Source organism: Geotrypetes seraphini, chromosome 1 (assembly GCF_902459505.1).
Source record: "Geotrypetes seraphini chromosome 1, aGeoSer1.1, whole genome shotgun sequence".
NCBI lineage: Eukaryota > Metazoa > Chordata > Amphibia > Gymnophiona > Dermophiidae > Geotrypetes > Geotrypetes seraphini.
In genome coordinates, this window is record NC_047084.1 from 276,660,786 (window position 1) to 276,674,163 (window position 13,378).

Below are 13,378 nucleotides of genomic sequence, written 5' to 3' on the forward strand. Positions count from 1 at the left end.
GTACACGATGTCCAGGGACTCCCCAATATCTAGCTTCCCCGTCACCCAGTCAAAGAAGCTGATCAGGTTGGATTGGCACGATCTCCCTTTTGTAAATCCATGTTGATGGGGATCCCGTAGATTCTCCTCATCCAGGATCTTATCCAATTGGTGTTTTATTAGAGTTTCCATTAGTTTGCTCACTATCGATGTTAGACTCACCGGTCTGTAGTTTGCTGTCTCCATCTTGGAGCCTTTCTTGTGGAGTGGAATGACGTTAGCCGTCCTCCAGTCCGACGGGACGCTGCCTTTCCTAAGGGAGAGGTTGAAGAGCTTGGACAGTGGCTCCGCCAAGATATCACACAGCTCCCTTAGCACCCTGGGGTGTAGGTTGTCAGGCCCCATTGCTTTGTTAACCTTGAGCCTTGATAGCTCACTGTAGACACTGCTGGGCGTAAACTCGAAGTTACTAAACGGGTCAACTGAGTCAACCCTTGTCTGTAGCTGAGGGCCAAGTCCCGGCGCTTCTCAGGTGAAGACTGAGCTGAAGTATTCATTTAATAGTTGGGCTTTTTCCGAATCCTTTTCCACATAGTCTCCATCTGGTTTCCTAAGACGTACAATCCCGCCTGAGTTTTTACTTCTGTCACTGATATACCTAAAGAAGGATTTATCTCCCTTCTTGATGTTTTTTGCCAGAGATTCCTCCATGTGAAACTTAGCCTCCCTGACTGCCGTTTTGATGGCTTTTGATTTGGTCAAGTAGTCTGCTCTAGAGACCTGTTTCCCTGATTGTTTGTAAGAGATGAATGCTTTTTTCTTCTCCTTGATAAGGGCTGAGATCTCCGCAGTGAACCACTTCGGCTTATTGTTCCTTCGCCGTTTACTTACTAATTTAACATAGCGGTTTGTCGCTTCCTGTATGGTGGTTTTCAAAGTCGACCACATTTCTTCCACACTATCGGTTTCTGCCTGTCCTTGTAGCGCCTGGTGAACGAAGTCTCCCATTTCTTTGAAGTTTGTATCCTTGAGTTGGAGGACCTTGGTCAGTGTGGTAGATTTAGTGAAACCTTTCCTAAGATTGAACCATACCATGTTGTGGTCACTGGAGGCCAATGTGTCGCCCACCGAGACCTCTGTGACACTTTCTCCATTGGTAAGTAGTAGGTCCAGTATTGCCTGATCCCTTGTTGGGTCCAACACCAGTTGCTTGAGACCAGCTCCTTTCATAGAGTTTAATAGCCTCCTGCTGCTGCCGGAAGCAGAGGTAAGTGTATCCCAATCCACATCAGGCATGTTGAAGTCACCTAACACTACTGTGTCCCCATGCAAGGTGATATTTTCTATATCACTAATTATTTCCATATCCAGGTCATCATGTTGTCTTGGGGGTCTGTAAATTACGCCAAGATACAAGCATTTGTCCTTCCTTCTGGCCAAATTAACCCAAAGGGATTCCCCAGTGTACTGGACATCTGAGATTCTTGTGAACATAATGTCATCTTTAGTATATAATGCTACACCTCCCCCTATTCTGCCCTCCCTGTCCCGGCGAAGCAAGTTGTAACCCGGTAAGACCATGTCCAACCCGTGGGAGTCTGTGAGCCAGGTCTCAGATATTGCCACCACATCCAGGTCGGCATTCCTTATTTCCGTTTCTAATTCCAGGATCTTATTTCCCAAACTGTGTGCGTTGACGTACATAGCCCTCCAAGTTGTATTTTTGTTACGTCTCAGTGGGGATGTTTCTGCTTGAGCTACTTGAACATCTTTAGCATTGTTTGTATTCTCCCTAGACTCATAACTACAATGTGTACTTGTATTCTCCCTAGACTCATAACTACAATGTGTACTCCCCTTGGACCCAGAATTACAATGTGTGCTCCCTCTAGACTCAAAATTACAATGTGACCCATAATTGTCATATGAACATACCCCCGATTCGAAAGTTTTTGTACTTGCCCCTGACCCAGAATTACGGTGACTACTTTCCTCAGCCCCAAAAAAGTATTGGCAGTTTAGTTCGCCAGGTATGTTGTATGTGCCTGTACCCTCCCCCGACTTACCTAGTTTAAAGCCCTGTGAAGAAGGCGGGCTAGACGGTGTCCAAGGACATTCTTTCCTCTTCTGGCAGATGAGGTTCAACATGGATAAGTGTAAAGTGATGCATGCAGGTAACAAAAATCTCATGCACGAATACAGGATGTCCAGGGTGGTACTTGGAGAGACCTCCCAGGAACAAGACTTGGGAGTTCTGATTGACAAGTCGATGAAGCCGTCTGCGCAATGTGCGGCAGCGGCGAAAAGGGCAAACAAAATGCTAGGAATGATAAAGAAGTGGATCATGAACAGATCGGAGAAGGTTATCATGCCATTGTACCAGGCTATGGTGCGCCCTCACCTAGAGTACTGCATCCAGCACTGGTCACCGTACATGAAGGACACGGTACTACTCGAAAAGGTCCAGAGAAGAGCGACTAAGATGGTTAAGGGGCTGGAGGAGTTGCAAAAGATTAGAGAAACTGGGCCTCTTCTCCCTCGAACAGAGGAGATTGAGAGGAGACATGATCGAAACATTCAAGGTACTGAAGGGAATAGACTTGGTAGGTAAGGACAGGTTGTTCACCCTCTCCAAGGTAGGGAGAACGAGAGGGCACTTTCTAAAATTGAAAGGGGATAGATTCTATCATAAGGGAGAACATCCTCCAGGGATTCAAGACAAAGTTAGACAAGTTCCTGCTGAACCAGAATGTACGCAGGTAGGGCTAGTCTCAGTTAGGTCGTTAGTCTTTGACCAGAGGGCCGCCGCGTGAGCGGACTGCTGGGCACGACAGACCACCGGTCTGACCCAGCAGAGGCAATTCTTATGTTCTTAACCTGCTAGGCCACAGCATGGGATAGGCCATTATTGAGATGGCTTGGGGAAATCATGAAGAGTCAATGGACTGATGATGTGACAGCATTCTTTATAAATATCCTGAAGTACACAGAGGAGGGAATTCAATAAATGGCATGGAAACATAGGCACAGAAACAATTCAATGCTAAGCACTATTCTACGTATAAAGAATGAATGCCTTACTTTTGGGTGCTGAATTTATGCATGCAGAAACCTGGTGTAAAGCTGGCACCCAAGTTAGGCACAATTCTGAAATTACGAATGCAACATTTTGGAATACCCCTGACACAACCATGGCCATGCCCCTTTTTGATACACATACCATGGGAGTTAGGCGCCATGCCTTATAGAATAGTGTGCATCCAGATGCATGCACAAATTTTAAGGAGTGCCGATTAACATCAGTCACTGGTGGTTAGCACTCAATTATTGAAGGTTCAGAGTTCATTATCCAATTTATTCATGCGCACACATCTCAGAAGCACACAAGCAACTGGGCAAGCAACTTTCGGCACTATATATAGAATCCAAAAATTTTTCTTTAAGTGTAGGACCTTTTTGTTTTAAGCCCCTAAAAGTGCAAATCTCAACAGGTCAAAGAAAGAAAGAAAGAAGAGTGCCTGATATTTGAAATAAACTATGGACACAGGCAGTGTGCGACAAGCCATGCGAACCTCTGGAAACACCTCCTAGAGAAAAGCAGATGTAATCTGGTGTCTAAGAACTGCCACATTCCAGTGCACAGAAGTCTCCAAAGAAAAAGCCTTAGTACTAAATTAATGTATAAAGAAAGGTGGAGGGCCATAATCAAAACAAACGTCTAAGTCCGTTTTGGGTCTAGGGCTCTAGTCGCCCAAAGTAGGCAGTGTCCAAAGTCCATTCTCAAAAAATACGTCCAAAATGCATTTGTTTGTTTTTTTAAATACTCTACTTCTACGTCCAGCCATTTGATCATCCAGACGGCTAGCACGTCTATCTTTATACTACATTCTCGTCCAAAAAATTGTCCAAGTCCTAAACGTCTAGAACCAGACTTTTTGGAGGGGCCAGCATAGCGGTAGATTGGCCACCCAGACATAGCAACAGAGTAGTGGGGCACATTACAAAGCACTGCTGTGAACTTCACAAAAGGGTGCCACATATACATCTTACCACAACTCCCATGCAGGTCATGGTGAGACACCCAAAATCCACTATACCCACCTGTCTACAACCCCAATAGTCCTTATAACTGCATGTGGCACCTATAAGGCAATATAATAGGGTTTGGGTGGGCTCACATTGTCCACCATTAATGTGGTTCGAGTGGCTTATGGGCCTGGGTCCTCCTCTCTATGGTTCACTAGTCCACCCCTCAGGCTACTTAAGCCACCTTTGTGCTAAGGTTCTGGAGGCATGAATGCATGTTTTTATTCTGATTTTATGATGGGGGGATCAGTGATCACTAGGGGAGTGTGTGGGGGGTCTAGTCACTTTGGATACCTTCTAGGAACTTAGACCTGTTTTCAGATCACTTAAGTTACAACTTATAAGTTCCATCTAGGCAACTTCATAAAACTTTCAATTCCTGCAGTATGACTAAGTCTAGGTTGGCCCACATCATGGCCTAACTACTCCTTCAAAAACGCGCCTTTCAGCTATGGGTGCACAGCGGGTTCAGAGCCTAAAAAGTCTCTGGATACATCTAAAAACCCGTTTTGATTATCGGCACTTTGACGACCTGTCTTTTAGGTCGTCCAAGTGCCGATTTGGGCAAGTTTTTAGACAAATTTCTGTTTCAATTATGAGCCCCATAGTGTCTGTCTCAAGAGTTAATAAAGTAAAAACTGAAATGACTAAAATTACCTCTTGACCATATTTCTGGATGAACAGCTGTGGAAACTTCAAACTTCTCACTTCAGTTAATATCTGAAAAGCAAAATGTTAAATGTTTCACTGTTGTCTTATATCCTTCTATCCTTGGTGTGTGCGCAAAGTATTGAAAACATGCAAAACATACATGGAATAATTTTATAAAGCATTTTCAGTGTGTTAAACACATTTTACATGGGAAAAAAATAGGCTCTTCTTAAATATGCAGCTATCAGTATATACGTAGAAAATCAGGGGTGGGAAACTGCACGGGGGCACCAGGAAATTCTTTTTTACTGAAAGGGTAGTTGATCGCTGGAATAGTCTTCCACTCTAGGTCATTGAGGCAAGCAGCGTGCCTGATTTTAAGGCCAAATGGGACAGACACGTGGGATCTATTCACAGAGAAAGGTAGGGGAGGGTCCTTGGGGTGGGCAGACTAGATGGGCCGTGGCCCTTATCTGCCGTCTATTTCTATGTTTCTACCCCAACAAAATGGCAAGTACAGTATAATCTCGTTATAACAGACTTGCTTCTAACGGAATATCGTTTATAGTGGACAAGGTCCGCTAGTACCGGATGTGTGCCTTTATGAACATGCAGAAAATTACTGCATATAATGGACAAACAATTTGGTCCCCAGAGCTGCTTTTAGCTGTAGTTTTGTTTGGCTATAATGGACATGCAGGCTCTGACTACAAGCCACTTGGCATGCCGGTGATACAGTATCAAAATGCAGCCCAGAAGAAAATGGCAGATTATTTTTCTTTCCAGTACAGTACGACATTATGCTTTAGAACATCTTTTAGTGTTCTGGTTTTGCAATTATTTCGTGCCATATCAATGTTTTGCTGAGTTTTGTTATTGATGTTGCTGATATGCTTGTACAGTGACTGTTCACTGATTGTACGTTGTTTCAAGTTGACCTAAATAAAGTTTTTAAAAAAATGCAACTTTGGATATAATGGACTGTTTTTCCAGGTCCCCTGCATACGCAGGGGTTTCGTCAGCCGTAAGCCGGAGGTCATTATGCCATTGTATAGATCCATGGTGAGGCCCCACCTGGAATACTGTATGCAATTCTGGACGCCACATTATCGCAAGGATGTGCTGAGGATGGAGTCGGTCCAGAGAATGGCCACCCAGATGGTCTCGGGACTCAAGGATCTCCCGTACGAGGAACGGTTAGAAAAATTACAGCTATACTCGCTCGAGGAGTGCAGAGAGAGGGGAGACATGATCGAGACATTCAAATATCTCACGGGCCGCATCGAGGCAGAGGAAGATGTCTTCTTTTTCAAGGGTCCCTCGGCAACAAGAGGGCATCCGTGGAAAATCAGGGGCAGGAAACTGCGAGGTGACACCAGGAAGTTCTTTTTTACTGAAAGGGTAGTTGATCGCTGGAATAGTCTTCCACTTCAGGTGATTGAGGCCAGCTGCGTGCCTGATTTTAAGGCCAAATGGGATCGACACGTGGGATCTATTCACAAGGTAAAGGTAGGGGAGGGTCATTAGGGTGGGCAGACTGGATGGGCCATGGCCCTTATCTGCCGTCTATTTCTATGTTTCTATGTTTCTTGAAATCTGTTATGAGATTATATTGTACTTACATATGTGCTTTGTGAACAGGTTCCCAGAGCACATAGTTTGGATGGAGAGTGTGGAGCTGTGATGTATGAACATATTTTATAACTTACACTGAGTACATACAGTGGCGTAGTAAAGGAGGAGGTGGACTGCCCTGAGTGCCATCGCCTCTCTTCCTCTCCCCTGCTCCTTCCCACTCCTCCCCCACTTCGTGTGTACCTTTACTTCCCCCAGCCATACCTCTAGCTCTTTGCTGATGTGAGCAGCAGCTCCAACCTCCTGCTTTCACTGGCCTTGGGCGCTCCCCTCCGACATTACTTCTGGATCCCGTGACTAGGAAGTGACATCAGGAGAGTCGATGCCGGCACAGACAGCAAGTTGGAGATGCTGCTGGAGCTGAGGAAACTAAACAGGTATTGGGGAAGGGGTATGTGCGCGGCGGGGGAGGGGATGGGGAAGAAGTGGGTAGGGGGGCTTATTTCTATAACACAGCACTGTACATAGTATATGTAGGTACTTCCTCTATCTCTAGCGGCCTCAAAATCTAAGTTGTTTTTTTTTTTTACCTGGGGCAATGGAGGGTTAAGTGACTTGGCCAGTGTCACAAGGAACTGCAGCGGGAAATAAACCCATTGAACCCATTCCACCTTCTTCAGAACAGGTATAAATCTGTGCATTACTGGGAACAGTTCTGGGTGTCTATTTTATAAAGGCACACAGGCACTTATGTTGCCTTTATATTTTTTTATTTAGATTTCTATCTGTTGTCCCCAAAGAGCTCAGAATGGGTTACAGGTTACAATTTACACTAGATTTGCCGTAATTTCAGTACAAGTTTCCGTTACAAGTTTTTTTCCTAGCTAGACACATATTTAGGGTCTAATACTAATATACAGTTTACCGTTTATAATTTACCCTGGTTATTCTTACAGTGCAAGTTTTATCCTAACTGACAAATAGACAATTTATAGGTTGGATTTGCCATAGTTATAATACAAGATTTTACCTTATAGAAGAGATATAATATACAATACAATGGCCTTTAGGGGCCTCTTATAAAACTACTCGTCATACTGCTAAGAATATCTTTGAAGCCATCAGGTCTGCATTTTAAACACAATTTTTACTATAAACATGATTAAATCCTAATCTATGCCCTGATAAGTGAGAAAAAAAGCCCCATTGAATTAAGCCACCCAGAAATAAAATGATATATGCTAATTATATTTATTCAACAAAAGGACTGAACAATAAGTATCCTTGTGTGAAAAAGCAAGCCCTTCATTCAGTAACCATTGGAACCTGTTTATGCAGCAATAACTTCAAATGAACATTGCCTCTAACTGAGCAGTCTTCCACATGACCACCAAAGAATTTTGGACCATCCTTCCTATACATGTGAGAGTTCTTTGCATTGAGAGGTTTTTTTTAGCAAAGAATTGAAACACATTTCAATAGTGTTTAGATTGGAATTATGACTTTACCGATTCAAAAACACTAACCTCCTTATTCTACAACTTGGCGCGTACTATTACGTGCCATCGTTAGAATACTAGTACTTCCATGCATCAGAGGTGCTAATAATTGACATTTACGCATATAAGATCTAGGAACTATTCTAATAAGTATGTGTTGCTTAGCTCGTGAGTGCACCTTATGTATGTCACCAAGCATCACGAGCAACTTATAGCATAATATTGGTGCATGCATTGCATGGCACAAGGGTATGCCAATTTACTGCAGCCACAGATCTGCTTTAAGTGGGTGCAGCAAAACTTTTTGAACCAACATGGCTTGGTACTAGTATTCAAAAATGGCTTAGTTATGCCTGTACTGTTATAGAATTGGTGCTGTGTGTTCCCCATTGTAGTGCCATACATCTATGTTATTTTGGATAGCTTTAAAGCAGCAGCTGCATGCCTACTGATATTCTTATTACTACTACTACTACTATTAATTATTTCTAGAGTGCTACCATATGTACACATCTGTACAGAGTCATATCAGACACAGGCCCGTCTCCCTTACAATCTAAACAGACAAGAATGGTAGGAATGGGTGCTTCAAGACTGAGGGCAATGGTAAGGCTGGTCCTTTAAACTCAAAAACAGATGAAGGGTCATCTTTTAAGGTTGTACAAGACAGTACAAACACCGCCAAGTGATCTCTTCCGACACAAGCAAGATATAGAAAGGTAATATAGCACAGTGTTCTTCAACCACCGGTCCATGGACCAGTGCCGGTCCACAGAAATTTCCTGATGGTCCACAGGGCCACCACGTGCATCAGGCTCAAAACAGTGTTCTTCAACCGCCGGTCCACGGTGCGATCGATGCGGCGTTATCGTCGAGCCAGCTCCCTCTTCCTAACTGATTCAGTGCACAAAGCCACGGGTAGTGGCTCCTACGTGCATTCTGCGCCTGAACCAGAAGCCTTCTCTCTGACGTTGCAATGTCAGAGGGAAGGCTTCCAAATGAGGCACGGGACATGCAAGGTGCAATTAGTACTATTAGGGGGGCGGGGTCTGGGGTGGAGATTGGGTAGAGATGAGCAGGATCTGGCCCACGACTTAGCCCCGTGTTCTTCAACCGCCGGTCCACAGACCGATGCCGGTCCACAGAATAATTATTTTATTTCTGCCGGTCCATAGGTGTAAAAAGGTTGAAAAACACTGATATAGCAAATTCATAGTGTTGAACTGTGAAAATCCACTAGAGGGAGTAAGCACACAATTTACAGGAAAACATGGAGCTTGAACTGTTAAGAGCTGATTAATGGACAATTTGCCAATTGATCATTTTCATTTATTTGAGAAACGTATAAACATGTTTAGTTTTAGACCAGTGTTACTATGATGTGATCTGCAGTACCATAAGATAGATCATAGCAACAGCAACACTGTATTCAGGAATGCCCGAGATGGAATTGCCCCCTGTGTGACACATCCCCTAACACTTCTGCCTTGACCATTGTGCCATAGCCAAGCAGGGGAGACAGTGGATAGGGAGTGTCAACGTAATAAATAAATGAGTAATTTAACTGATTTTAAATATATTTATTAATTTACTATACTATACCTATATTTTGTTTTATTTTAATTATTTTTAATATGCTTATAAGTTTAAGTGTTTTTTTTTAAGTTTAATACATATTTGATTAATCGCTTCATCTAAATTCGAAGCGATGTACAATATGATAAAATTACATTGTAAAAACAAAATCATAGAAAAATACTAACAAGGTTAAAGACAAATTTGACAAAACTGGAAACAAAAGGAAAATATAGGGAAGAAGTTACATTTTAAGTAAGGTAAAATAAACATATAGGGAAGGCACATAAGGGGAGGGTAATGATAATAGTTTTAAAAAGATAAAATTTAAAAAGAAAGTAAAAATTGGAAGTGAGACTTGAAAGAATAACTTTAAAAGATTCTCATGGTTATTAAAAAAAAAGTCATTTAGGAGCTAGTTAGTTTAAAAATGCATCACTAAACAGGAATGTTTTTAGTTTACATTTAAATTTTTCTAAATTAATTTCATCTCTTAGAAAGCTCGGCAGAGAATTCCAAGTCTGGGGTGCAGTGACTGAAAAAATAAACTGACGACGCGTATTTATTATTTTTAGCGATGGAATCGTTAGTAGATGCTGTTCGGCAGATCTTAAAGTTCTATTAGCTGTATAAGGGATTAGCAGTTTGTGAATGAAAGCTGGAGTTTTATAAAGAAGTGATTATAAGGTTCAGTTAACTCCTGATGAAGACTGATCAGCTGAAATGCGACCATGTTGAGGGTCTTTTCCGATATCTTCAGTATTCCATTGAGAATAAAGATTGTGTGAGAGTCCTGGTTTTCTACTCAACTCATTTTTTCTGGTTTTGCTATTCTGAACTTAAGACATCAGCTCTGATGATCAAGCTTGCTCTGCCCTCTTATTCCATTTATCCTAGGACATAGAGGCCTCTAAGTTTAAAGCATTTATACATGCAGATCTCATACATGTGTAACCTATTTACACATGGGAATCCACACCATGGCTCAGAATGAGTTTGAGAAGGGCATAAATCAACATGTATATTTCCCTATTTCACAAAGGGAATACACATCTATGGTAGAAAGGGTCCCCATCGAGTTTTACACTAGCTCAGAGCCATGACAGCCATGTAAAGATTTTTTTTTAAACTGTTTGTTTTGGCCTTGGGTTTACATGGGGGATTAAGAGATTCATTTCCCTTAATCCCCTAGTTTTCATTTCTTGTGTCTAAAACGAGGCTTAGTACTTAACTGACAGCACCTAAACATGCAAGTTTGTGAAATGGGGCAGCTACAAAGAAACAGTGCCACTTCCACGTGGAAGCCGCCAGGTTTATGTCACTCATTTTATTTGCATGCACGTTTCTAGAATGGCTTCACCGGCTACATGTGCTGGCAAATACATGTACATGTCTATTCCTGTAGATGCTGTAGAAAAGGCTCTGTGCTGAAACTCAGCTTGTCCAAATGTGAATGATTCAATTCCAATCTCTTATGTCAGTGACTCTCAAAATGTGTGCCACCGCACAGTGGTGTGCCCCAAAGAAAATCCAGGTGTGCCACAAGAGATTTCAGATTTTTTATTTATTTTTTAAAATTCCCTTCATAAGTATATACTAGAATAGATGACGTGTATGTCACATAAGCAAGAGTCTCTCAATGTTATGAGCGTCTGTGTGTGTAAGGATATAACCACCCAGACAAGCATCATTCTTTGACGTGACTGGTCCTTGAAAACTAATGGCAAGCAAATTTCAGGGTTATTTATGCACTAGTTATCCTAACTTGAGCAACAAAACAATCCAGACTCTGTTACCGTTTGGATCTTATCTTTACAAATTTGGATTTTTAGCTTTGACATAAATTAAATTTTTTTTTTTTTAAAAAGAGAACGACTGCAGATGGTAATGATGAAATGCATGTTTGCTTGTCGAACATCGAGCTGTGTTTTGAGTTAAATTTACACTCAAAAACAAGCACATATCGCATTGATTAGCAATTCTATTCTACCTATTTTGTTTCACCGGTTAAAATTACCCATACTTTGCTTAAAAAACTTTAAATAAATACAGTAACTTTCAAACTTAATTTTTTATTTATTTTGCAATTTATTATTTAAATTATAATGTGCTGTGAAAAACATTTGCTCTGTTTAGTGTGCCAAATTTAAAAAAGTTTGACAGACACTGTCTTATGTTTTATGTAAAATGAGCCTTTTAATGTGTTATGCCATGTTCACCACATAGGATGGCCAATGATCAGTTTTGTTGTTTATAAGAATGTTTCAAATAAAGAAAATAATATTCAGTAAAAGTGCAGAGGTTAAAAAGTGCACTGATGGGGAAAGATTTAAAAGCACATCCACAGAACTATTAAAAAAATAAAAAAACTTGCCAATCATAACATAAAAGTAACATTATATCACTGGGATTTTATGTTGCAATGTCAGGGAGGGGAGGAAACCTGAGGCGCTTTTATAAGTTTGTCTTGTTTACGTTGTAATATACACTATACGTACTTTTAAATATTTATTATATTAATTTTTCTTTCTTATCTATATTTTTTTATTGTATTGTAAACCGGCCAGATATTTATTTGATGGTCGGTATATTAAAACCTAATAAACTTGAAACTTGAAAACTTGAAACTTCCTGCCAGATACAGCACTCAGCACCCTTCTCTCCCTCCCCTGTCAAACTCTGCACCCAGCACTCATCCTTCCCTCCCCAGTCAGACTCTACATCCTCCTTCCCTCGCAGGCTCTGCACCCTACCCCCCTTCCCTGCCCTAGCCTCATACCTCTACTGCCGATCCCTGGAGGAGGTGCAGCGGGCAGGAGCAAACTTTCCGAGTTCCTGACCCGCTAACCAGCTGCCGCGAGTTTCTTTGGCCACTGAGCAGCACGAGCAGGCACATCATTTGGCGCTGCTGCTCGGTGCTGAGCGGCTTCTTTACTGGCTCTCGCAATCACCAATTCTATATTTTAAATATGAGAGGAACAGTGACAAATTGGACCAGTGGTATAATATGTATCCCTTCACTGCCCCCTGTCACTACTGAAATTTTGAACGGAGATAGCACAGTTTCAAAGCTGGAGAGCAACCTACTGGACTTATGGCAAAAGCTTGAATGGCTTTCTGTTGTTACTTCAACTCTAGTGTATTAGTAGATGTGGGTGGGGCAGGGGGAATGGGTTTAGCTGTGTATTGGGTGGATACACTGAAAAATCAATTGTGTGTCTACCATGTGTTTATTTGATTTTGTATCTGGAATAGGAGGGAGATCTATTATTTAAGTATACTTACTCGAACTCTCTCCATTTGTGTGCTAAATGGATATAACAGTTCAAAGAGTATCAACCCCAAGGAAAAGATGTCCACTTTGTGTGAATAACTCTGACCATAAATCTGAAAAAAAAAAGAACAGTCACAGAGAAAGTTAAACAGTCATTTAACAGCACAGCAGAATAAATATAGTATAAAAGAGGAAAGAGCAGCAAGCTGCTGCCACCAGTTATACAAGTTTAATTTTCAGGTTGCTCCTTCCTCTACCACCCAAGAGTAGTGGATAAACAGATTCCCTTGATGGGCTGATGAGGTCAGGGGCTTAAAAGGGAAGCCTCTAATGGAAACTCCCCTAATGTCTTTGTGTGTCATCAGGGGTCATCACTAAGTGGCAAGTGCCCTTTCCATCTCAATGGATCTTTTATGGCAGCTGAGCCATGCTGGAGTTGCTATTTAAGCCAGTTTTTGATCTTGGTCGAGAAAAAGACAGATGTCATGGAAATCAACAAAGACACCATCTTGTGTTCATTTCTGCCCTAAAGCTTCATATGAACACAAAGAATGGAAGCAATTTAGAAAGGGGCTTCTAAAATGGTCTAAGGCAGGGGTGGGGAACTCCGGTCCTCGAGGGCCATAATCCAGTCAGGTTTTCAGGATTTTCCCAAATGAATATGCATTGAAAGCAGTGCATGCAAATAGATCTCATGCATATTCATTGGGGAAATCCTGAAAACCCGACTGGATTACGG

The 13,378-nt window shown here is 41.8% G+C and overlaps 1 protein-coding gene across 3 annotated transcripts in view; it reads right to left on the bottom strand.

The window, feature by feature from the left end:
- Window positions 1-13,378, bottom strand: part of EIF2AK3 (eukaryotic translation initiation factor 2 alpha kinase 3) — a 115,493-nt gene that overhangs the window by 5,062 nt on the left and 97,053 nt on the right. For all 3 annotated transcript variants that reach the window (XM_033952325.1, XM_033952315.1, XM_033952305.1), the window contains 2 exons: window positions 12,651-12,752; window positions 4,723-4,785 (listed from right to left, as the gene is read on the bottom strand). In XM_033952325.1, the coding sequence (XP_033808216.1) occupies window positions 4,723-4,785; window positions 12,651-12,752 (165 nt within the window). The remainder of the gene's footprint in view (window positions 1-4,722; window positions 4,786-12,650; window positions 12,753-13,378) is intronic.